Genomic DNA, 27179 nt, shown 5'->3' on the forward strand with positions numbered 1-27179 from the left:
TTTAATTGTATTAACCAAAAACCATTCCATCCATTCGTGTATATGAAGATGAGATGTAACTGGCAGTATTGAATTTTCCTTAAATGACAATATCTTTTTTAATGTAGACTTTTCCTGATGCACAGACATAGTTAGGACAAATGATGAGTGTATTATATTATCATATCAGGAAGTGCAGTTAACTTCCTTGAAATATACAGTACAGTGTATGGATGGTGTTTGGGAAAATAATAAAATGAAAAGTGTAATGTTATTTTCCTGAGCCACATTTGCTAAATGCAGACTTCTGCAAGGTCAGCAGTTATCCTGGAGTTGAGCAGAAATGTCTTCAGTGGCTTTAACTTTACCAGTGCCCTTGATGAGGTGCAGAGTTGTCAGTACTCTCGTAAAATTCTTCAGTGATGGCTTCTTCTGTTCTGTTTATTTCCTTAAGTGAACATCTGTCTAATTGTTCACCTCCATTGCTTTACTGCTTTCCTCATGCTTTCTCTGTTTCCAGACAATAAACTTTATTTTCTTCATAAGAATTCAGTCTACGCAAGGGTATTAGGCAGCTTGTTTGCACCTTTTAATTTCTGGAAGTTTTCCAGAAGGGCTTTTTGCTGTAGTTCCAATGGGTTCATCAGTGAATCATGTAACATAATGCAGCATTGTGTTTGGGTTTTTATCCGTTACCTTCTGTTTATAAACATCTGCTTGGAAATTTTCGTTTTGATTTTTTTTTTTTAATATGTTTTACATTTTTGCATGTGGCATATGGGTAAGATATACAGTAGCTGCTATTTTTTCAGGTGTTCAGGTAGGTACAGCCAGTATTTACCTTGAAATTTGGGAAAAGCCTAAGCTATTAGCTGAAAAAGCTAGTGAATTAGAATATATTCAAATTATTTAATTATATCTGACAATATCTATGAAATTGGGATTAATTCAGCAACTGAGTGACTAAGGGCAGCTAAATTGTAGAAAGGGTCTAAAAGTCTTTACGTCCAGCAGGAGAGCACTACTCACAGGCTTATCATGCTGCTTATCTTCACTTCTTTGTGTTTCAATTTTGCTTCTTTTCTTACAGGGAATGGCAATAAGAAGTATTTTCTTTATACCTTGCTTCTTCCTCCCTCCCTCTGAGCTATGAAACATTCATATCAATTTTGTTTGCTTATTCTTCAGGTAGATATTTTCGGTTAATATTAGTGTTTTACTTTGCTTTTCTTGCTGCTTTACTTGCTGCAGTGGCAGCAATTCCTTCTTTTGGGTATACAAATCATGTAACAGTGTAATTCTAAGGTACAGTCTTCATCCGTGTAACTATCTGATGCACTGGCAATTTGTATGTAGGAAATTATATACGAAAAGTGTAATGCTAGCTTTAGACTGTCCCACCATATTGCTGAATGTGTCCTTTTGTTATCTATAGATCAAAACTTTATTTAAAAAGACATACTTTGTAGAAGAAAATTTCAGCTGCTCACGTTTGCAGCACTTAAAAATGAGGCTCTATTTTGGATTTCATCCACATTGATGCCAAAGCTCTTTTTGACTTTCTTAGTTAGTAGAACTATGTGACCTGGGCTCATGACCCCTTCTGTCTGTGCTGGATGCATCTGTAAAATACGTGGCCTGGACTCTGAGCTCTGATTTTTAGGTATCCCTGGGGTTTTAATGAAGGCTTTACATTGTTAATCACAAGCAGAATGACACAATCCCTGAGATGGGCCACATTTTCAATGAATTTTAATTCCAGTCCATTTGTTCACGTTTTCTCTGTCGTATAATCTTTATTTCTTTAGAAAGAAGGTATTTAAAAACCCAGCAACTTCCCTTGTGTGTCATCAGAAACCAAGTGGCATAATGCTGCTTTTCCGTATTCCAGTACTGTTCAAATATGCTTGATATTTTCTTGTGCATTCAGAAACACTTCATATATTTCATCAAAGTCTATATTGTGAATATTGAGTTTGTATTGAGAACCTGATCCTGCCAACCCTTATTTGTACAAGAAATCATTACTAATGCGATTCAGTCCTTTTATTTCACTTTCTAAAATTACGTAGATAGCAGTGTGACCTGGGATGGTTTCATTTTGTGTCTGTCTCTTAGCCAGGAGATGTGAACAGTTGTGGAAGCAGAAGGAGGAATTTTTATCTGCATTTATTTCTTTGAGGATAGAGTCCTGTAAGATGTCTATATTATCTTGTTCAGAGCTAGGAGATTATATGCCATGAACTGCAGATTAAAAAGTTTTTTTTTTTTCTTTTCCATTTCCATGTTTGTCTTTCTACTGATGTTGAAGCACCTTGGAATTGGTATTAAAGTAGTAATGACTTTTAAGAATACCTGTATTTGTACTTTTCCAGTATTAAGTGTGTGTGCTTGTGTGTGTTTGAACTGTACCCTGAGTCCATAGGCAGGATTTGAGGTACTTCCTAACAGCTGCAGTGCGTTTGTAAGCCTGCAGACGTCACCATCCTGCCAATTAATTGTGCCGCACTGACTGTTCCTAGAGAGCCCCGTGCCCGTGTTTAAAATAAGTTGCTTCCATCTCGCAATTATCGCACTTTGCTCTTAATCTGAAGCAATTTCTTCAGATTTATTTTAAAGTTGTTGCTTCGTTTTCAGCGTTCCACTAAAAGAAATACTAAACTTTCCTTCTAGCTTATATAAGCCACAGCCTTAGTCTTTAATTGTTAGTTATTGTTGTTGCAGTACAGATTTATGAACTATTTACTTTGTGTCATGTAACATACCATTTTTAAGGAACAATTTTCAATCTGAACATAGCTTCCAGGAGGGCAAGCTGCCCAGAACATCAGTGATCTCACAGTTATTACTTTGTGTCATATATAATCTTGTTTTTTCCTGCAACAAATAAATCTTTGGGCCTCCCTGCAAAAAACATTTGTGGTTACAGTATAATAAAAATAAACCGTTTGTCGTGACTACAGCTGACATTTATCAGCCTATTTGTGGGTGCTCTTTCTCTCTCTGTATAATACGGAACATAATTTGTCACTTTGTAAATACATTCCAGCCTAAATCCCTGCCGGCATCTGTTAGTGTTTGAAGGATTAATGCACTGCGCAGTGCATGTCTGCACTTTCCGGCAAGAACGTAGCTTATGATTATGGATCATGAGAGAACAGGGGAAAAGGGTTCATTTCGTATTTACTTAAACATTGTTGCCCTTTTGACCATCACGCTTTTCTCGACTTGCTTGGCATCTGTAGTAAGGACGCTAACGTCTTCTGTGTGTGCAAAACCTAAATGAGAAATCCTGTTGTAAGTTTTATACAACCCTGTACGTGCAGCTGTACATATAAGATAGCACGTCTTTAATGCTGTGGATGATTAACAGCAACAGCAACCTCAATCTGAGCACTCTTTTAGAGGAAAACAGTCTGTGGCTTCTAAATTATCCCAATGCTGTTTGCCTTGTTGCTCTTTTTGACAGTGTGTTCTGCTATCACTTCAGATCTTTCAGAATGAAAAGAATTGAAAGCATTTGAATAGGAGGTTCTCCACAGTCCAGATCCTGTTTCACGTTCCCAGGCTCCCTCTGTTATTCTGTAAACAAGAATATATGTTTATTAGAACAGTAAACCATACACATGTAATATATTGCCAAGATTACTTGAGATTCCCCAAGATGAATTTAAATGAGCTTTACAGGAATGGGGTTTGGAGATGGAAAGAAATGATCTATATCCAGGGAAAGAAAAAAATCCAGCTAAAAGTAGGCTTCCAAGGAAATACCAACAGTTTGTGTACATTAAGAGCTAGACAAATCCCTACTGCCAAAACCCATGGTAGATTTTTTTTTAATGCATGTACTTTCTTGTTACTGAAGCAGATGCATGCTGCGTGCAATGGAACCACGCGTATCCAAGAAAAATCAGGGACATTTGGAGCCTGCAAATTGAAGCATTCTGAAATTGTAGTCTAGTAATTTCTGTATGGTTTTTTTTCTTCTGTATAGTTAAGGAATAAATAATTTTTGAAATGGCCCTCGGAGTCTGACTTCAGTTACACTTTATAAGCATGATTTAGGGTTGTAGTTTATTTCTATAAAGATATCTGAATTTCTTTTTGAGGTTAACACTTTCTACCTTTATAATTGTCGTTGGTACATATGAAAGGCCAAATTTGCAGAGATGCTGGTGTAAGTGTTAGCTAATGTAAAGATTGTGAAGTAACAAAACATTGCTCATAGTAGAGGTATTTATTACTAAAGACTAATAAATATTAAAACCTGGAAAAAAGTTGTGTGGCTACAAAGAAGTAGATGAGTGTATTTTGCATTTCTCTTTATATAGACATGCAGTTCATAAATTTTGGGGAATTAAAATGGCCTATTGCATAACTAAGAAAGCACTTCCACGTCCAACTCAAATTACAAATTATAGCTAGGGAGTTCTGTAATATAGCTGCATTTAGGACATAAAACTTAAATTATAGATAAATCAAGTGTTTGGATGAAGGAAAAATATCACTACTTTGTTTCTGTGTGGGGACCAAATGCTGTGTTGGTGTATGGCATTCACAAAAATTGAACTCCTTCATATCAGGTCTCCCTTACTACTCTTCCATCTCTCTCGTCTTTGGTGTTTAAATTGTTCATTTGATGCCTTTATTTTCAATCTCTAGGAGGATCCTGACTTCCTTATTGCTTTTATAACCAAATTGAAATTAAATCTCCAATTCAGAAGTTTGTTCTAGGCTATCATGTTAGGGAACTGCCATTTCAGCGGAAAGACGTGCATTTGTAGTCCAGTCCTATCACAGCTTGATGGCTTCATGTCTTTCTGAAGGGGCCTCTTACTGTTAAAACTTGCAGAAGATGCCAACAAGACAAACTTTTCTCTGCCAAAACATCCATAAATGTTCAGGAGAAGGGGTGAGGTAAAGGCAAATAATCATAATAATTCATTCTTCATGTTAAAAGAGGTCCACAGATGATCAGGAAGCGGTCTAGTATGTATCTTCGGGTCACTCTTCTAGCAAAGACATTCATTCGTCCCATTCAGATCCATGAGAAGGAATTGTGTAGCATTCAAAGCACACAGCATTATCAATATCAAGCAGGCATTACATAAATACAGTTTTGCATGAAGTACCAAATGTTGAATACACTAGGGACAATAATATTTACAGTCCTAATCCTGAGTGAAAGCTTTTCTCCCTATAATGTTCCTCGATAAATACTGCATGGCACTGGCTATTGGCTGTCATAAGCTGTGTGTCAAATTGCCAGACGTGTTTCTGAAACATCCTCTACTTTGCCCTTAGCAGGGAAATGGGGGGTTATTTTGGCATTGCTTGTCACATGGTAAGTTTTGATTCTTTGTTTACTTCATGTATTTTAAGATAAATATTTTTCTTGAAGACTTTTTATTTCTCACACTGCATAAAAGAATTATTTGCAGAACAAGGCAATCATCAAGATTATCAAACTCTTTTTTTTTTAAAACCAGTTTCTTGTATTTTCAGTCCCTTGAAGGCAGATATTTTTAGTTGTTCTATGTATTCAGCTTTGAGTTCAGTGCTTTTAAATGCCACGGATATGTACATGATACCTTTTGAGAGTAAAATTATGCAGTAAATTATCCAGTGTCCACTCTGTTACGTTTTAAGTAGGCCCTCGCCAAATGACTTGTATTTACATGAGATACAGGGGCTACAGCATATTTATTAAGACTCTTCAACTCTGTAAGAAACTGGAGCAGTCAGAAGTAATGGTGTCTGCTGAAAGATTCTTTATCATGTGAATTTACTTTTAGTCATCTATTATTTATTTCAGCTATTTTATATGCCATTATAATAAATATTATGACAGAGAAAGCTTTTATGCTTCAACTTATTGTACTGCTCTTCACTTCCTTGCAATCCTTCAGGAAAATGTAGCTATGCTTTACCTATATTTAACGTAAATCATCACTTACATTTGAATGAAAAATTCACTATGAAAAAGAGCTCCTTCTTCAATACCAAGACACAAATGCACAATCATGTTTACTGCCAAGCTACTCTACCATGCAGTGTTCATTTTTAAACAGTTTTTAAGCTGTAAAGTGAGTACATTGCATATAGTGAAATTGCTTGCTTTCTGGATGTTTTCACTTTCTTGTTAGTTTCTGCCTCAATAAGCATTTTTCTAGCGTGAGTGCAAAATATAGCCAATTGCACATAAGTATTTTTAATATTTTTGCTTCAATGGGGAGCAACTTGCATACAAAACTAAATACAGTGTTTTCTGGTGTTATTTCTATCCAGAGCAATGAAACTTATCTGGAAATATTGATAAAATGCTTTCAGATCTTAGCATATAACCATCAAATACGAGATAAAATTCTTACTTTGCATTTTTCAAAACGTTCCAGTGTTGTTGGAGGGGGCCTTGTTAGGAGCTAGAGAATGATATGTCTTTGGCTGCTTCTTCAAAGACACGACGCTGGTGCCTACATCTTGTTAGCCTTGAGCCGCTCTTTGGGCTGCACGGAATGCAAGTCCCCCCCAGAGCCCCTTCTCACTCAAAGAGTGCAACCACGTTTCTGCTGTGTGTGTTCTCCTTTTGGCTGATATGCAGAATTGGTGTGGGTCTGGTGTGAGGGTAGCTTTAGGTGCTGTCAAGGTGTTTCTCTTGGGAATCTGCTGCAAGGGCAGCAGCTCGTTTGGCACAGGCTGTAGATGGGCACTGTGTAGTAAAGGTCTGTGAGCTAGAAGTGAGCTACCTAAATTATTCTACACCCGTTCTGTTGTTTAATCGTCCCTTAGATGGTGTAATAGAAGTGAAAGAAGTAGAAGGAGGATTGATGTATTTTATCAACTTAATTTAAAAAATTCTAGAGGTTGCTGTCTTAGTGTGTTGAATATTACGATGTCAGTTCTAAGCTTGACTGTCTTTTGTATTTGGGAAAGTGACAAGTCCATTTAAGACTTCACAACATAAAACGAGGCATAATTTGGTACTGAAAATATGTGGAGTAAAATGGTGAGAGACATCAGCATAATAAAATTATGACACATTAGATCAGGATTTGCAGCATACCATTAGCAATCAGTTCTGACTGTGGATTACAATTACGGTTTTCATGCCTTTTAGAAATCTCTTTTCTTTTTTATTATCTTTTTTAATAAAAATTGTATGTTTTCTTGTTTTAATAAATGCTGTGATATCTGCTGCCTAGGCATACAGAGAAAGAGGGAAAACATTAAAGATAAAGCTGTAAAAGAAACGAGCAAAAAAAACCAAACACAAAAACCCCAATCAAACAAATAAAAAAAAACCCACAACCAAAATCCTCGTTCCTGTCACTGATTGGAATTATTCTGACATTATTAGTGATTTGGATTTCAAGTACCTTGCTTTATTCATAGCTTTCTTTATTTCTTTTAATATTATTTTTTTCAATTGTAACATGAAAGCGAGTAGAAAAATCAGGAGTGAAAGTGTGTTGAAACTAAAGGCTTAGTGTTTCTGTCCTTTAGGAGGAACTGTGAGAAGTGCTTGAATCTGAGTTTGCAAGGAAGAATCTGAAGCAGGAAAGTTGAGAAACTTACCTAAGCCCACAGGTCTTTCCCCAGTTGTTGTTTTGGGAAAATACTCAAAACAGCCTGGCCTTCTGCATGCTGTCACAAACTTCAGAGGCACTTTCTGCTGAGAGTGCTGTGGACTTCACATGCTCAATTTTCTTCTGTGAGGCAAATAGAGCAGCTGAGTGTCTTCTGTGCTTCATGCACACCTATTCAAAGGAACTACAGTCTGTTAGCATTTTTTTTTATTTTTCTTTTTTTTTGTAAAGCAAAAGCAGGGGGAATGCTGAAAAAAGAAATATTTTGCCATTTTTCTGCTACCTATTCAATGGGAAAAGTTAATGAAGCCATCCTTACCCTAAAAAAATAATAATAAAAAATTATATAGTTTCTTAAATTTCTCAACAAGAAGATAGTAACTAGCAGCTTGTGGTATCTACTGAACTGCTTGATTTAAAAAAAAAATAAATTTATTACCCCTCTTATGCCCCTGTATTTATAGCATTCTTGTCCTTTTCTCTTTGCAAGAGGCAGGAGAATTTTTCAACTGAGGGAAGCAGAAATAAAATAAACCCAACTCTGTACACTACTTATCTATTAAGTAAACAGCTTTAGACTGCAAAGTTGAAGAGATTTTTCTGCAGCTCTGTTGTGTAACACAGGGCAGCACTGACTTTCTTTTTCAAACGGGAGTAAACATTTACCCAGTGGGGCCAAATGAATCCCGGTGCCCTAATGACATGTGTCTTGTGAGGGTGCAAAGAATCTTAGGAAAGTTGCATTTAGCACCTTCGTACTCCCATTGATGGATACTTCCTAATGCTGAACTGTCAAAATTTGGCTATATTTATTTTGCTGTTTTATGAGGTCTGGCAGTAGGACAAAAGGAATTTGAGTGACATTCTGTTTAAAGCCAACCTACAAGGTAATTGCAGCAGGCAGAATGGGTGCTAGCAAAATAAATAAATAAAAACAGCAACAACAACAAAAACAAAAAGCACCAGATGCAATGAAACACAGGGATCAGGTGAATTGCTTGAACTTTGGATACAATGAGATTGCTCTTCCAGGCTTCGTTTTGTGCTGGAAGGCCTATCACTGCTTTTGTATTCCTCCTAAAGTGCTCGTTGTGTTATTCTGTGGCCAGAGTAGATCTCATTGCATCATGCTCTTATCAAATCTACTGCCTCTCCACTCAAATGCTTTGGTTCTATAGGGCCACTGTTCTCATCCTTTTTTCACTCTTCTATATTATTATTTTTCACTCTTATAGCAGTGCTAACATTCTGTCTAAACTATGACTGTATATATAGGAATAGATAGCATTGACATTGCATGAAGTGTCCCTCTAATTTCTTCTCTGCTGGCTGAGATAAGCAAATTGGACTGAAGACTGGAGAGGAACACAGGGCCCTTGCCAGCTTCCTTTAGGTGCCAAAGCGTTCACTGATCCTAAAAATGAGGGCAAGAACAAATGCACACATGCATCATTCGTTAGGGGATCTATGCAAACTGCATGTCATGGTGCTTCATAGAGGATGTCTTATAGTAGAACATTTGTGGAAGAACTAAAGACAATGGCTGGGTGTTGTGCATGAACACAAGGTGCTCACTGCAGCCAAGTGGAAGCTCTTTCAAAATTGTGGCTTCTGAGAGCCACAGTCTTGGGCTGGCTTCCCCCTTCACTGGTTGCAGTGGAAATAGACTTGGTGTTGCTTTTGTTCTGAGATTTCAAAAGGAATGAGGACAGGGATCTTGAAATTGAAAATATTAGTTGTTGTTTGGCTGATGCCTAAGGTTAGCACCTTCAGGTTAACCTGTCATTTTGTAGGATTGTACGTCCTCTTCCTGATGTTGCCTTAAGATCGTAAGCTATTTGTTTAGAAAATATTTTACCCTGCTAAACTCTTACTGAGTGAAAAACTATGTAGGTGGATAGATTGTTTTCTACAATTATGTGTCTCCTGCTATGAGTAACAGATTGTTGTAGGTTAATATACAAGGTTGAATTTAGCTGGTTTTATGGAGCATTTTTTGAAATACGTGTATTTCGATTGACTTAGTTAAAATGCACGCATTAAGAATAATGCTTACTGCACCTTTTATTTCATGAAGTTTCACCAGCTAAAGGGAAAGAAAAAACGTACCAGGTTAACCTTAAAACTACCTTATGTCAATTCATTGCATTACTTAAAGCTGTGCACTATATGGTCTTTAGCAGAACCACAATAAAATTACTATTTTTGGCACTGAATGTTGTGCTCGTCCATTCCTATTGATGATTTGTATTCACTTTGGGGTTGTAATGTTGAACAAGAGACTCAGTCTTGTTTCGTGATACATTTGCTATAATATGATATTGTGAACTAAACTTGCTGTTATTTGTCTTTTATTTATTTTATCTTTTCTTGTTCCAGCATAAAGCCAAGGTAGAAGCGATGACCTTAGACCTTGCTTCTCTTCGCAGTGTGCAGAACTTTGCTGAAGCATTCAAATCCAAGAATATGTAAGTACTCAGAAGATTACATTTAATAATTTCTTGTTATTTATTAGCTGAGCAAAATTGGCAGAACACCACAGCTGGACTGATCAGAAATTACAGTACGTAAATGAGACTCTGTTTTCATCCTAGAAAATAATCACAGATCTCAATATTCAATGTGTGGCCACATCTTAAGCCTAAAGGAGGGCATCGGTAATTCTGTAGCTATTGAGAAAGGCCGAAGATTAACTGTATAAAAAACAGGTCAGGGAAGTTTTATCAACTTTGCTGTGGTTTGAAAGTTTGTGGATGAATAGTTAGCACACTCATCGTCTTGCTTTCTTGTCTAACCTTCTGTATCCTTATTTTTAAAGCATTTTCAAAAAATGGCCCTTTGAGCCAAACAGCTCAGTTTCACAGATCTGAAATAGCCTATGACAAATTTAAAAAATAAAAAAATAAATAAATAAATAAATAAAATAAAGCTGGTGGTAATAACAGAGCCTAACAAAAGGGCAGTTTGTTTATTCAGGATGAATTCCAAACAGTTGGCTTGCTTTAGCTTGAACGTAAATCTTTAAATAAATGATCTCAATTTTTATAAGTGCCACCTCTTTACAACAAATTCAGCACTTTGTGCTTTTATCCAGATTTTCCAAATGATGTGAGCTATTCTAATTTCTCTTTTTCTCTGCAAATATTTTTATAGTGCATGCACATCTTAATGTATACAATGCATACAATTCTTATTTCTTAATTCTCTTTTGAAGAGAATATGGTTTCTTAGAATGTTTTGAAAATATATATTAAAAAAAAATGTATTTGACAAAATGGAATGGTTTTTCACTTTTTAATTACTACTAAAGCTAAATCACAGACCACATTTTTGGACTCACAGGTCCCTTAGATTCAAAGAATCATCAAAACTAAGTTCTAACACAAACTTGTTCACTGCCAAAATACTTTGTAACAGTGTTTTTGTGCTGTATAGCATCTTCATGCCTGCAAATTTTTGTGAAATACAAAGACAAAGCCTTGCAGTATTGAATCTTTAATACTAACTCAGTTTCATAACATGTTTTAATTTAGAACAGAAAGATTAGAAAGAAATTTACTTTAATTTCTTTATGCTTTAAATATGCTACATTTATTTAAAAAGAGGATATGGTACCATGAAAAGTTAAAACCACCCTTCCTTTGAATGCAGTTCTTAACTTGGTTTGTGCATTGCCAATCATATCGTACGGTCATACCATCATTTGGTTTGCATGTTATAAATCCTTAGAAGTGAATGTTCTTAAATGCAATTTTGCTGTAGAAATTAAAAAATGAAAAGATTCGGAATCAGTAAAACCTGTTTGACTTCTGTTAGCGTGCACTGTTTTACCAGTGTTTAGCTATGTTGCCCCCGATCGTGGTTATTAATGTTTTGCTCTCGTTTTATTCTGCAGCATTTTAGTCACAGACAACAGGCTGTGTCTTGCCCTTCGGATATTTCTGTCTAGAATCTGTGCTCAGATGCGTGTGTGTCTGGTGGAGCTGCTCTAAGCATTATTGAAAAGTCAAAGGCCCTGCAACTATTGAGAAGCATGTGGGTTTAGGCAAAAATGAATTTCCAGCTATATTTTGTTTAAACTTTGAGACTGGATGGAAACCAGACTCTTGCCCTGCCTGTCGCAGTGGGTTTTCTGTCTGATACGGATACACAAGAGTTACCTTGCAAGCATCTCTGCAGACAGGAGAGTGGACTGGAAGACCTACTAGGTTTTTCAGGCTCTGTTTTTTTGTGATATGACTGTATCTAGATATGGTCAGAAAAGCAATTATGTGGCAGTAGCATCTTATTACTGCAATGCCAGCCCTATGTGTTTTCCAGCACTAATGCGCACTAACTACTTTTGTCTCTGTTTTGCAGTCATGTCCAGAGGCCTTTGTCAGATCAGTGATTCCTTTGCATTAGTAGCTTTTTGAGCAATTGAAGAAAACCTTACAGGCTTCAGTGTCAAGCTGAATGAATCTTTTACTTTATGCTTTGGCAAGTCCATAAGCTGGTAGCTTAACATTCATAAGGCTTTGGTATCTCTGCTTTCATGAACCTGAGTGAGAGGGTGTACTGTGATACACTCACAGTTTTACATAGCAGCTGTAAATCTTGTTTACAGGCATAGGAGATATTGGATAAGTATAGTGTTTTTCTTACAAAATCCTCCTACAAATTCTTTAGCAATAAAGTAGTAGAAAAAGCAAGTTGTTTTTTTGTTTTCTGAAGGATATAATCATTTGAGTTCTGAGTTTTATAGTTCTCGGTTTCTTGGGCAAAGCTACAGTGGTTTTTAAAGTGTGAAGGACAAATTGTATATGAACACGCAACGGTTTTCTCTGTAAATGTTTACATTTTCATTTCTCTCAGCACACTGTGTAAAGAGGCCTTTATTATTCAGTAGTGAACTTCTTACACTTCTAGGTGCAGGCAGTTTTCTTGTTTGCATAGTTTCTCTAGTCTGGTATTGCTTTCTGGGACACTTTGGTATTCTATAGAAACTGTTGGTCTTGGTGACATCTGACCTAATAGATGAAAGTGTTAAAAACAGAGCATAGATTTGCTTGTCTTTTTAGATTCTGCTCTCCTGGAACATTTTATGGCTCTGGATATTATATCCTGTCATCAGATAGAAGGATGTACTCGTAGCTGCATCACAGCCAGGGAATGGGTTCTTCCTTGGCTGATAGCTGTTGGAAGAGAGTCTTGGAGGACTGTGTTTCACAGATCTTTTCCTGAATAAGAAAGCTAAAGTGGAACTACTTCAGATAAAAGTATCCCTAAACTTCTACTGCTTAACAGATCAAAACTTCTTTTAGATGGATTGAGGATTGCAAGGGTTAGAGGAAAAAATGCTGAACTAGTAAAAACCAGGAGAAAAAGCTGCCTTCTTGAATGTGTTTGAGAATCAAAGAGATCTTGAAAACTACATGAAGAATGGAGAAAAACATCATCCTCTGCTCAGCAAGGGCTGGCTGCATGAAATAACGAATAGTGCAAGAGAGGAAGCATTGAGAAAAACATAAGTAGTAAATGGGAGGAAAGAGTTACTCTGGAAAGGAACTTTTAATACAATTTGGAGTAGTACGTAAGAGCTAAGATAAAAGTAAAAATCAGATGATTAATCTTAGAAGCACGAAAACTCAAAGAGATTTGAAAGGAACCTTGTATTCCCTTTTGGATTTATTAGGTGTTGCAGCCTTGTCCACAGATAAAATTTGAGCTTAGAGTGTATAAACACTGGTAAATTATGCTGTATTCATATAAATATACTCCAGAAAATCCTTTGGCCTCATGGAAGAAAATAGTTTTTTGTTTATAAAATAGTTTTTTGTTTTCCACTATTTATACTCTTCAGTTGATACAGCTTCTTTTTTTCTGAGACTTTTCTTTATCCATGCAGTCTCAAATGAAACTTTGGGATAAAAGTCTATCGTAGGTCTTGCAGTTCTGTGATTGAAGCTGAATGCAAGCTTACCTTACCAGAACAGTGCTTTCCAGTTTTAATTTCTCTTTCAGTTAAAAAGATTCTGTGGGAAGAACAAGGTAAATATAATAATTGCAGTTCAATCTCCCAAAGTCTTCTGACAAAATATGGCAATATTGCTGATCTATCTCTTATTTCATCATGGGACTGCAGGACTGCAGCACAACCTGATCATGATGTGACTTAGGAGTGAAATAGTAGGCTGACCTGACTGCCAGGTAGGGCCAAAGAGTTTGCAAAACAAATTGTTTAGAGAAAGCATTCGTTATGGCACAGTAATGGTTACAAATTTTAGGTTCTCTCGAGGTTTTGAAATGCAGTGCTGATCTTTCTGTGATTTTTTACTGTCATTTGTGACTCTTTGAGGACGCTGGCTCGTATTTCTAGGTCAATTTCTCACTGGCTGTTTCTACCAGGAGTGGGTGACTTCCACCTCTGATGAAGATAGTGGTAGGGTTAGGATGAGAGCAGGAAGAAAGGGCTCAATGCACCCAAGAGCTAAATTTCTCAAGTTATTTCTACTATCTGTTTCTGGTCTTTCCCCTCTGCTAATTTTCAGCTCAGGCAGTTGATTGAATGTCTCTGTTAAGGAAAATCAAATAAATGATCTGTTTATAATAATGTTCTGGGCTAGGATGGATTTGGCATTAGCTGCTTTTTGTGCAGTTGGATGAGGCAGACAATCCAATCTTTCATATTAGGCTTTTGGAACTAAAAACATTGAATTGAATCTTCTCTACATTGACTGGGCACAATTTGAGGAATTATGGTTGGTATTAATCCCACTTTATTAGACAAATGACTGCCCTCCTGTGCTTGTATGCAACATAGCATTTAAATCTAGCCAGAATCAGTGTTTGACTGTTCATGGACTGCAGGATTTGGAATTTTTAAAGGAACTTCTATTTGATATTCTGGTCATCACACATTCGACTATAGCCTGCATGGTTTAATTGTGAAGGAGAGGTAATATCTCAGCCCTAAAATGTCCAGAGCAGGTATTGTTTTTTTTTTTGGCCAATACTTACAATCATTGTATCATGCTTCCTTGCATGATCCTCAGCATAAGAACTGTGACATGATCAAAACAGCGAGCAGAACTAAATGATGAAGTTGCAGATTAAATTTTATGTGCATCTTAGCTTTTAGTGGTGCACAGTGCAGCTTGGTTTGAATTAAAGTTTTCTTCAGCCAAACAGTAAAACATCAATTTAATGTTCTCCGTGTTGGAGGAAAAGAGATTTTCCTGAAAAAAAAAAAAAAAAAACAAACAAGAAAACTTGGTTTACTTTAAATTAAAAAAAAAAATAAAAAAATAGTATTTGCCAATAGCTACTACTGAGAGTTTTCTGAATTGGAAGCAGCAGTTCACAGTTATGCAACTCACAGTTATGCAGGACTTCTGTCTGTAGATTTTCACTGCTGTTTCTTTTCTATACTTTAAAATAGATTTTTTTTTTTTTTTTTTTGGTGTTAAGAATTGGCATATGCTGACAGTTTATTCACTTATACTGTATATAAAAATACAGAAAAGACAGCAGTTATGAATTGTGATCCTCCATTTGGAACTTAGCTTCTTATTATTTCCCCAACTAGACCCAAAATGGAGAGGACCAGATTTTCATTTGGCCTCCTTAACTGAGGCCGCAGACTCTATGAGTGCTTTCATTTTTCATGCTGCAACCAGAAGTGTTATGAAACCTTGCAGATGCAATTAAGATTCTGAGCCTGATAGAAATTCACCCCAGAAAGTATTTTTCTGGATCTTCATGTATGATGACTGACATATTGCATGCTTTATTTCTTTTTAAATTCTAAGTTAACCACAATTAAATCACAAAGATTGTATGATAAATTCTATCTGTACCTATAAATACAGATGGAGAAATGCGATCTATTCAGCTAGTTGTTTCATGGACAATTTAAAGGGTCCAGAAAAAAAAGAATATATGTTTTAAATGAATTATTAGTGATGCTTTTATGCCAATATGCCTAACAGTTCTGTAGCAGAATTCTCTTTGTCAGAGACAATTGTTGCCACTGCATAATGTTATTCAAAGTGTGAATATATTTTCTAACCTGCAGAGATCTTTGAAATTTATAGACATATGTCTTGTGAATTAAAGCTAGAAACAGTTGAGCTATTAAATTTGTCTTTTGAACTCAGAATACGACTTGCATTCTAACAGTGCTACTCAGACACAAACTTCTGGACAGCGTTGTAAGTTTTGAGATATTCAAAAATATCCACGTTGAATTAAGTATGGAAACATGCATAACTTGGAAGTTACTGTTGCAGACAGCATGTATCTTAAATTTAAATAAGATCAAAGTTTGACTGAATTTGAAACATTCGTAATAATATTAGAGTGAAACGCTTTGTTTTCCTTATGTGGTGGTACTGTGCCTTATTAAAGCCTAGGGATTGGCTTTCTGCATAAATATCTTCTTTCTTTCCTTCCTTTTTTGTTTTTCTTTCCTTCTGTTTTTAAGCTCTTGTACACAATTACCCCATTATGGTAGCAGTGTCAAGCCATGTGCATCCAAAAACTATTTCCAGTATTTTTTTTAATTAGGAATCTTTCAAGCTTAATTCTCCCCCACTTTTACTGAAGGCCAGAGAACATGACATTCACTATAACATTAACTAGAAGTACATCTGCAAAAAAAATAAAAAAAAAATAAAAAAAAAATTAAATGCTTTTGCACATTGACAACAGAAAGAATGATAGGTTCTTGCCCAGTTTTATGACTACAACTGGACTGCCTAAAATTTGTGAACTTGCCACTTGTTTTTGGAGGGTTATCCAGGTTTTTTCTACAGTGAAAAGAGTCTCTCTCCTACATTTGGCATCTGAAGATGTGTGGCTGTTTCTGTTTCACTCAGTACCTGGATTGGCTGTTTTGGTTGGCTGAGACTACATGTAGCTCTAGCACTGGAAACAAAAATGGAGAGTGGAAAATGAAACCTACTGCTTTTGAAGTACTTTTTGACTCCTCTTTAATGTGTAGGCAAGAAGAAATTGGAAGCCATTTTTGATAAAATCTCAGCCCCAAATTTCAGCATAATTCGTAATGCTGATGGAAGTGCTGCCCTTCAGTTGGTCTCAGGGAAGGCTATTTGGCTACTGTTCATCTTCAGACACAGAGCAGACAAAAACTCTCACAGATGTGCCACAAATGTCACTGCGCCATGATCTGGAGTATGGCTCTGAACTAAGAAAGAAGATCAAAACGATGTCCTGTTAGTTATTTATTCTATTCAGCTGTAGATGTGGAGGTGAACAAAGGGACGAGTCTGCAGGTATGCTCTAACACTCAAATTACAGTGAAGGAATGAGGGAATGAACTTACAGAGTCCAGAATTATTTATTTAAATAGGAAACTGGAACCAAAACCCTGCTCGCTGCTGACTGCCCAGACCAAACTATTAGAGTCATTTCTTCTTCTATACACAGCCTGGCCCAGTAAATGTTCTGTTATTTTCTGGAAAATGATGTGGTTTGGGCAAAAGGGATGGAAAATATCCCTTTGCCACCAACTCCCAGTCCACAATCTGGTGGTTAATAAGTGCTCCTGAAAGGTAGGAGATGAAGGTTTGGAGGCTGTTGTATTGTCACAAACAGCAGCATGTAATTATGCATTGGGGATGGCACTGCTACCATCAGCAGCAGCATTTTGTAAAAGGCTGAGCATGGCTTAATTCCTTTGGTTTTGAAAAGCGGCCCATGAAAATCTCAAAAGAAAGGAAGCAGCTTGAAACAGACCTGAAGCAGAAGTTCTTGAGAAAATTTAAGATTTGCTTTCTCCTTCTCATTTTTTTTCTGACTTATTCTAGCCAGGTATGTGTTAAGACTATGAACCCCAGTGGCTTCTGCTCAGCACACTGGAGGTTTTGATCCCAATTTTGAGCCATGCATTCGTGCCAAAGTCTAAGACAAGTCTAAGGCCGCTCATAAAATGTTTTGGAGTCCACTGCTAAAAGTCTTCAAAGGCACTGCCTTTCTACAAAGTTCCAGAAGACACATCAGCAGCAAGAGGTGTTTTGAGTATCTAAGGAAGTAAAATATATATGACTTAATCTACCTAATTCAATCTATTCTGTTGCAAATAAAACAAGGAATATGCAGTGATATAGCTTAAAGGATTTTAAGATTTGTGTTTAAGCGATGTTGTCTTCTCAAATTTCTGAAATATAAGGCAAATGCATTTATTCAATTGCTTAAGCATTAAAATATATTTAGTTAAAGTTTTTATAAGGGAGATAATTAAAACACATGAAGGCAGAGTCTTCTGGCACTTGAGTATGAATGCTTTACTGCTGACATGAGACAGACCATGCATATGGCACATGTGTCTTAATCTTAGAACCAAAAAATTTGCGTTATACTCTGCAAAGGTTGTATTTCTTCATTAGCTGCTCCCAAGGCATCAAAAATCCCAGAGGATTTCAAAGGACATTAATTTTTATCACAACATGGAATCTTTCAAGTCTGAATGGCAGCACACAGCTGCTGTGGGCTTGATTACAGCTCTATATTTCTCTGGGCAAAACAGAGGAAAGAGTTGTCATTGGCAAGTGAAATGTTCAAAATGCATAAAGTGTTTTATTGTTTAGATGATAAGCTGTGGTTCTTAAGACATATTCCAAAGGGGTAGCTGTTTTCGATGGGAAATACCAGTAATATGTAATAAAACTGGCTTTTCTTCTGAGTTGTAGCTTCCTTTTTTTTTTTTCTTCACAATCACACAATGTGTGCAAAAGAAATTTGTATCTTTAGACATGTGAAAATAACAAATCATTCCGTGGTTACTGCAAGATAAATGTTCCTTTAGAGCTGGCTTCTGTTTATTAGTAATTGCTTGTGTATGTTTGTAAATGATGCTTTGCTATAGGGATTTGGAAAAAGATAGAGTTGTCCCTACGTGAATTGCTGAAGGAAAAGAAAATTACCAGATTCTACATATTTTTTAAGTGTCACTGATATTTAAAAAAAAAATCTTTACAAGACATGATGAATAGTGAAATGAGGGGCTCCTCATACTGTGCCAGAGCCTGTGAAAAGGAAAAGAGAGTGCAGGATGGAAATACTGAAAGGTTAAACAGATACAGAAATGAAGTTTCACAGCCTGGTTTGATCCCCTTTCTACCCTGCCCTGTAACCAGGAACTTCAAAATCCATATGTATTGAGGCATTTGCAGAACTAGCAAAGATGCAATATTTTGACAATGGAAAACGTGGGCTTTTGGGTGGGTTTTGGTGTGAAATGCAATCCTGAGGAGGCACTGGGGTTAGGGACTTAGCACTTTTTCATACCAATTCCACGAGTGCAGCATTTGCTGTCAGAGATAATTTAGGGTTAGATTAGAACTGTGCAGAAGGAAATTCACAGCTGTGGATAATGGGCCCCAAAAAGGCAAAAGTGTCCTTGGTATGAATGCAGTGGAAGAAGGAAGCCCCCGCGTGCTCATGAAATATAATTCTTCCTTCTTAATAAGAGATGAAGTATATCTGAGCAGGAAGAGAAGGCTCTAAGCTCATGGACTGAGTTCATTGATCCTTGTTCAGAGGTTTGTTTCTTCGTGCCTTGAGGAAAATGACAGAGGAGCAATAGCATATGTACAGACTGGGCTAATCCCTGGGGTGGTAGGAAGGCATCTGTCTTGCAGTTATCAGTTAGAAAGTAAGTATTAATCCCATTAATCTTGACCTTCATTTAAAATAAATAATTTGTTATCAAAAGATGGTGGTTCACTGGTGTATATAACATCATACACCAGTAACATACACAATGTATGTTAAAAAGTTCCCAGTTCCTCAGATTTACGGTGTCACATACCATGCTTGCGGCGTATAAAACAGCAGAATGTAGGAGATAGATCATGTCAATAACTTGAACCTCATCCTTACTTTTCTTATTTTGTGTGTAATCTGTGAAATTTATACTACAGTAAAATGTTAAAATCCCAATTTGGATCTTTTTTATGGGAAAATACCTTGGGCGTTGTAGGTTTTCATAATGTCAGCTTGATGGCAATATTACAAATGTTTTAGATGTTAATGTTAAAGGCATAAATATATATATATATATATTTACTGGGTCTAAATTTCTCTTCAGAAATTCAAATTAAGATTTTTGCAATAGTGGAAATTGCTTTTGCACCTCCACTGAATGGAAAAGTAGGGGCCTCTCCAACTTTCTCATCACTTTAACGCTAAAAGTCTTTTTCAAAATTAATACAGGGAAAACCGGGACTAATGGATGCTTTCTGTTTAGATCTAAATCTACTGAGACCCTTTTTCCTTCTCCAAACTTTTATGAAATTGTGCACTCAAGATTTTATAGAGGTAATTAATAATGATTGAGAGATGGTTGACCTATATGGCAGTATGTAGACGATATTTTATGAACGTATAGGAGCAGCTGCTCGTAATTCCCATGTATTAGATATGAAAAGAGAAGCAGAACAATTTCAGTCCGTTCCCATTAATCTCTTAGAAATGGGGCAGAAGTATTTGCTGATCAACAGTGTCAAATCCTGCAAAGAAATCCAGTTGGAAGAATTTGAGAGAATTTTACTTGCTTATAGCTGGAGGTCATCCATCAGGGCTCTAAGTTCTCTTAGTAGCTTGACTTAAAATGAAGCCTGTCTGACAAGGATCCACTATTCTGTCAGCTGACAGGTGGCAACAGAAGCTATTTTTGGTATCTTTTCAGTCAGTGCTCTCAGAAAACGGGAAGTTAATGCATTAAGCAATCATTTTCAAAATTCATATAGTTAAGAGGTGCTTTTTTGTGTGTGTTTAGATTTTCATCAAAGTAGTAGATATTTTTGAGTGGACGTTAGATCGTACGTGGTGCCAAGATCTCCTGCTGCTCTCTGACTTTTAGCCTTTTCCTTGTCACTCATTTTCCCATTCTTGCTTCTTGTATGATTGACAGAAATTTCTGGAGATGATTTTTTAACTCATTTTTGTTCTGTTTTCTGGGGAGCCATATGACTGCATTTTGGTTATCCTTTTTTGTGAATACAGACATTTCCTCACAGAAGTACTTGAATTTTCTAGCTCTGCGAGGAAGCAACCTGGGTGTTCAGAGTTATGGGATGGAAAAATGTGGTGAGCTGTGACTTTGCTTCCTTATGGAAGAGAAGTCACATCTCTCTGCCTTCTTTACTGGCCGTGACATAGGTCTACAGTTGCTTATGGGACTTGGGGGATATGGTAAAACCTTTTCTGTTGAATTTCAGTGTAATTCCAAACAGTGTGAACTTTTCAAATCACTTGAGAAGTGCCCCAGATGGTGTGACATTCTGCTTCATGGGAAGATTTGAAAGTATTCCCTTTGCATAATTTCTGGTTAACTATTTCATTGCATTTGCAATGGGAGAACACCAAAGCCATGAACTCTGTTGACATTTTGGCGGTGTTTGTTTAACCTCCTAGTGCACGGGCTGCATTTGTTGAAAAATATTATTCTTACCTTTGCAAATCATTGGTAATTAATTCCCTTGGAAATATCTACTGCTGCACATAGCCAGTCTTGGGAGTCTGCTAGCAGATCATAATTTAACATCAGGTGCTAACCCAATTGATTATTACATTTTGTAACTAACTGATTTATAGCAGCAACTTCATTTCTGCATCTCTCTAATGTATTAACTTTTTGTATTGTAAAATAATGCGGAGCAGTTGGATTACTTTGTAGCTTCTAATGGTGAATTTAGCACAGCATGCAAGATCTGGATGACTTGCCTGATAGTAGGTTTAGTGATGTGTCACAGGCTTGTGAAGTGCACAAGATATTGAGTAGTTTTTAACTGAGATATTCACAATTAAAAATGTCCTTATTAATTCCACATGCTTTTTAACTTTCAGTAAATTGTAGCCACAATTACAAACACAATGAGAGTTTTCTACAATTGCTGCATAGCTTGCAGTTTAAGCAGTATATTCTCTAGTCTCGGTCATGCTGTGAATGAGAAGAAACAGTGACTACATGCTATGGTGGAGCAGCTTATGTTCAACTCCCAGTACATGCTTAAATTGTAATGGTAGAGCACATTAGCTCACTTGGTGTGATGTAAGTCACTGACTGAAGACATTTTAAGGAGACATAGGGGTAAATCTGCAAAACACTCTGGAAGGTTTTAACTATACAGAGTTTCCAGAAAGATCAAGTAGGCGTCGTGTTTAAATGGAACGCACTTGGTAATGTCAATACTAAGAAAATTTTCCATTGCTGATGACATATTTTTGTTAGTCTTACTTGTTTGTAATTCTACATCAAAGGCACTACTTGAAACCAAGGAGGTTTTTTTGTTTGTTTTGTGTTTTTTTTTTTTCCTTTGGGCTCAGGAGGAAGCCTAATGTAGATCACAGCAGTGTTTTTAATGAACTTGTGAAATCAAGGTCACAGTTCTGCTATCACTTAAAAATACTCCTGTCATAAAGCAGAGCTGTAGTGCCAGATGTGTGGTGTGAATTGTCAAGTATCTTAAGAATTTTGTTCCTGCATAATGATACGTTCAGCGATACAGAGCTCTGCACCACTGAGATTAGAATCTGTCATCTGTGGCTGAAATTCATAACCATGTTATGACTGTTACAGAGGTGATGTGAAATAGCTATGTAATCTCATTCCATTCCTGGTGTGTGAATGTCCAGATCACAAAAACTTAGGTGACAATTTTCAGTAATTGGACCTTTGCTAGCAGTGAGATGTGAGATACTGATAGCTTTGTATAGATGGATCCAGACCTGAGAGGTGGTTCTTTCTGAGCGGAGATGATGCACAGCAGCAGTAGCTGCTGGTACAGCCCTTCAGGTTTCTTTTCTGTGACGTTTACTAGAGAAACCACTTTTAAACCATTTAAAAACACTAACACTGATTACAAATATAGGTATTACTTTTTCATTAGCATACTTATTTAAAATGTGTCTGTATTCATTTTTAAATTTCTTCACAGATTTTTAATAGGATAGTGTAAGTATTTTTAACTTTACATCTCTTTAAATGTCATTACCTTTATTAAAAAAATAGAACAAAATATTATTCAGAAAATAAAAACCTCACGACTGAGGCATGATTTTATTTCTTTTATAAAACCCTATTTAATGCACTTACAGTTTAATAGTGACTACCTTTTATAGTTTTATAATTTTAGAATCCTCTTTTTAATTAATTGAGCTGGGAGATTTAGGTATAGAGCACATATTTTGCCTCTGGTAGTTACTGTGTAATTAGTATTAATGAAGGGTATTACAATCTGGATAGGTGGAATATACCATTGCTTCATTTGTGGGTCTTTTCTGTCTAACTGTGGTCTGTTATTTCATACTACGTAGTACGATTATCGCGTAAAGTTAAAATCTTTCTATCCAAATGTGCCACATTTGCTTTCTTAGGTGATGATGATATTTTCTACATTACTGCAGTACTCGCATGCCCCAGTTCGTATACCAAAAACAGCATCTATGCTGAAGAAATTTGTTCCTTTTCCCAGGAGATTTACAAATCAGTAAATTAATTCTTGCCAGAACTTTCCGTAAACTTTCAGAAGAGATGATGAATCATCCGAAGTTTCCCCACGTGCATTCTCAGCCTTCGTGAGGCTTTGTTTTCCTCTTGGCAGATGGATCTTGAACACGCAGGATGAACTTGAATTTAAAGAATTTTGATAAAACATGCCTCAAAGAGTTGGAGATCTTTTTTTTAAAATGTGGTCTTTTGTATCCCAGCAAATAGCCTGATAGCGCAGTGTTGAGTGAGATGGCAAAAGCAACACCTTTGTGCAAAGTGGTTTGAGCAGAAAGGGAAAACCTTGCCTTTAAAAGGACGTTCCCCTTTTATCTTCAGTTTGTTTTGCAGACGCAGCATGTATAGGAAGTTATTACATGTGTATCATTGCCCAAAAGGAAAACCAGAAATTCAGCACTTCAGAAAACAAGCTCCCAAAACACAAAGATGTTTCAGCCTGCATCTGAAGCTTTTTGTTATTTTTTTTTTTAAATTGGCACAAGTACAGATATTAGATTCTTAACTTCTTTTAAAGCCAGATGGTAACTTCCAAACAAGGTCACAGTTGAAATTCGGTTTAATAAAGACATGTAGTTTTCTGCTTTTGTCAGTGATGATGCACAGATCTCAGCGTTCAGCTAAGGTGTGCATGATTCTGCTGGAAATGTTTTTGAAATCTGGACTATCAAAATCAGGGCTTTTAAACGTGCCTGAAGGATCGTAGATTCAGTCAGGTCTGTTGGGCAATCTGTGCCTTTGTTTTTCATCTTTTCCACAATTCCTTTTGCAGATGTTCAGGAGCAGAAGTGTGTGCCCTGTTTAGCCATTAAGGAGAAGATCTGATGCTGGATCTCCTCTCTTCTTCATGAAGGGCTGTGAGGAGTGCTTGAACTGAGGGCAAGCAGCTGCTTTTCCTAGCTGCGCTTCATTTGTTATCTTTAAACATAGGGTTTATGTTTGGTGATTGATTTTGCGTTTGTCAGAGGATTTCATCCATTGCAGTGAAGATGAAATAAGCTGGAACAGGCTACCCAAACAAATGCAATGATATTAATGTTTTGGTGTTAGAGTTGCACGTAGTTCTTCACTAAATCCCAGTGGTGGCAAGTGGCACCGAGTGCCTCATCAGTACCCTGTGGTGGGCTCTGTGTGGAAGCAGCAGCAGGCAGCCCTACCCTCCTCACACAGCTCTGCCCTGCAGAACAGAAACCTGCACCCACGGTGTGCACTTGATTGCCACAGGAGTTCAATTAAGTGCATTTCGCTGAGCTGCCTTTCTCTAAACAGTTTTAACCCTTAGTACTTTTAATTGTTCAAGGCCTCTTCACATTCTGGTCTGCAATGCCGCCATGTTTGGTGCTCCATGGAGTTTGACAGAGGACGGCCTGGAGTCCACCTTCCAGGTGAACCATTTGGGGCACTTCTATCTCGTCCAGCTGCTGGAGGATGTCCTGCGCCGCTCCTCCCCTGCCAGGGTGGTGGTCGTGTCCTCAGAGTCACACAGGTTGGTTAACATTATGCTGTGGTTTGGGTTTAGCTGAGATCTGCCATCCTTACAGCAGAAATGGTGATGGCAGAGCTGTGTAAGTTCTTAAAAAGGAAAGGCCCCTGTCTCAAGCATTTGTTGTTTGAATAATCTCTTTAAAAACAGCATTGCCAATGTCTTTGGATTTTGCTACATTGCCATATGTAAAGTGTGTTCTAGTTTGTAGGTATTTTTTGATCATTCTTTGTATGAATGCAGATTTTCACCGCATATCAGACCACTTATTGATTTCGCTAGGAGATGGAATAATAATTGATTAAATCTGAATGGCATGACCTATATTGATTTGTCATTCAACTACTTCAACATCTTACCAAGAAGAATGTGCAGTTATTTTAGTAGGAGAAACAATGCAATTAAAAACTACTAGATGAAATCCAATTGTTTTGTAATGAGAAATTAGGGAATTCAATGCAGACATTAGCTGTATAATGTAACTGGGAAATAGTATAGTTAATACACATTAGAACACTGGCCATGCCTCTTTTGGTGAAAGTTTTAATTAAAATATTAGTTGCTCGTATTTCCTACTGTCATGAGAAGTGCAAAACAGATGTGATGAGGTTTGCCTTATTTCAATTGTGCTGGAAGTGCTTGTTTTAATAACTGGGAAGAAGGTTTTGGTATAAATCAGAGAATTAGAGAGTTCCTTGTGCAAAATAGAGGCCCCAGTTCTGAATTTTAGAGAGTGCAAACTTATGGCTTCTGATTTAGTTCTGGAACTCTAAAATTAGACCCATAATATCTAGCTTTAAACATTGTTGTTGATTTCTGTTTCACTTCTGGTCATGTGTAACATCTTTAGCAAACCCAAAGAAAAAATGTGTGAGCGGTGGGTTTTTTCTTTTTTTTTTTTTCTTCTTTTTTTTTTTTCCTCTTTCCCTGCCTTCATATTTCTGAAATGTTTTAGTGACCCAGCATGAAGCTTATTTTTTTAATCATGTTTCCATAAAATACAACCCCAGGGACCTTGTAGAGAGAGACCAGCCAAGGGTCAGGCTGAAACCTTTATCACTTCCAAACACAGGGGCTTATGGTATAAATGACACACTGCAGATAGATTTACTTTTACCATTTTAAATTTATGATGGCTGAAATGAAAGAAGCAATAGAAAACGCCAGTAATAATCCTCCCCGGTGTTAAAAGACATGAAATGTCTAGTAATTAGGTGGTAACAAAATCTGGACATCCTTATCTTTGCAAATCACACCAGGTCTGTGAAAGCAAGTAGCAGAGTCCTGTTAGGAGTAAGGGAGGCTACTGCAGGGCAGGCAAGATAGCTCTAGAAATAAATCTGCCAAGTCCAATCACTTGCCAGATGTGGATGGCACAATGGGATACGTATAAATGAGCTGTTATTTAATGGGAGATTATGTTGAATTGTCAGCTGCTTGTTCCCCTTTGTAAGTTTGCATCTGATGGTATTTTAAGTGACATCTTTGTTTTTCACTATATTAAGTGTTATGTATAACTAGAGCTTACAGCTCTGAACATCTTTATCTGTTTTTTCAAAAGCATTTTTTGAAGTGTTCATTGCTAATTTCATTAGGTGAACTGAGGTTTGTAGAAGCCAGTCAAAAAATAAGCAACAGCCTATGCTTGAGTAAAATAATCAACACATCTACTTGATTTCCCCCTTCTTCCAATTCATGTCATATCTTAGCATTTAAAATGATCGTCGTAAATAACTCTGGTTTTGCCCCTAATCAGTTTAATGGCAAGAAGTTGATGTAAGGAGTTAGTTTAGACATTAGGTATTATTGGGTAGTAGTACTTTCTGACCTACTTGAGAACTCTGTGCCTTAAACTGTGTTGTAAAACAGAAGTGTTGGTATCTAATTACTTCCATAAACCTTGGCTGGATCTTTTAGCTGGAGTCAAGACCCCCTGTTAGGGGAAAAATAAAGTCCCATGTTTGTGGAAAATATTATACTGCACTGCTCCAAAGCAAGATATTTATTTGCCTCTCTGGTTCCTCATTCTTTTCACTTATCTGGATTCAACACAAATGAAACCTGTTTAAATTAAGCTTTCCATACTCTAAGCACATCATACGAAAATCAGAATAATAAGTAGGTTGACTTTCCTTCTGTCTTTATTTCTGTAGTTAATTTGATTGTACAGTCCTTATCCTACTGAATTCAATGAGATTGCTGACATAAGTAAGATTGACTCACTTGAAGGATGGGACTCAAATTATGCCCGTGTGTTTCCATTGTACAGTGTACAATAAGTATTAAGTATTTTATTTATAGATTATTTTTGGTGTCCTAAGTGGTTACTTGAGGAATGAATATAGGAAATTCCTCCCAGAATAGCCCTGTTAATTTCAGAGATGTCTAACTAAAAATTATGATTTTTTTTTGTTTGTTTAAATTGAAGGGCCTATTCTGCAAGATATAGGACATTCTGGGTTCCTCTTGAGTTCAAATACTGTAGTTGCTTTTCTCTAAATGTATTATAATCCTGCTCTCAAAATGGAAGTAGAAATTCCAGCTGATCTCTTCATTTCTGGATATGAGATGCAAAATTAGTAAAGATATTTTAAAACATTTTTCTAGTGTGTACTATAAT

At 36.7% G+C, this 27179-nt stretch overlaps 1 protein-coding gene and 1 long non-coding RNA gene across 2 annotated transcripts in view; one reads left to right on the forward strand and one right to left on the reverse strand.

Moving 5' to 3' along the window:
- Positions 1–27179, forward strand: part of WWOX (WW domain containing oxidoreductase) — a 468833-nt gene that overhangs the window by 89297 nt on the left and 352357 nt on the right. Inside the window, exons 6-7 of the mRNA XM_042821839.1 lie at positions 9945–10033; positions 24377–24562. Of these exons, the coding sequence (XP_042677773.1) occupies positions 9945–10033; positions 24377–24562 (275 nt within the window). The remainder of the gene's footprint in view (positions 1–9944; positions 10034–24376; positions 24563–27179) is intronic.
- LOC122162016 lies at positions 1761–8064 on the reverse strand. The gene is made up of 3 exons (XR_006169384.1): positions 8005–8064; positions 7555–7736; positions 1761–3561 (listed from the first exon to the last, which is right to left on the reverse strand). It is a non-coding gene; the product is annotated as an uncharacterized LOC122162016 (long non-coding RNA).

The sequence above is a fragment of the Centrocercus urophasianus genome, unplaced genomic scaffold (assembly GCF_019232065.1).
Source record: "Centrocercus urophasianus isolate 14NV4802_14NV808 unplaced genomic scaffold, USGS_Curo_1.0 seq_2, whole genome shotgun sequence".
NCBI lineage: Eukaryota > Metazoa > Chordata > Aves > Galliformes > Phasianidae > Centrocercus > Centrocercus urophasianus.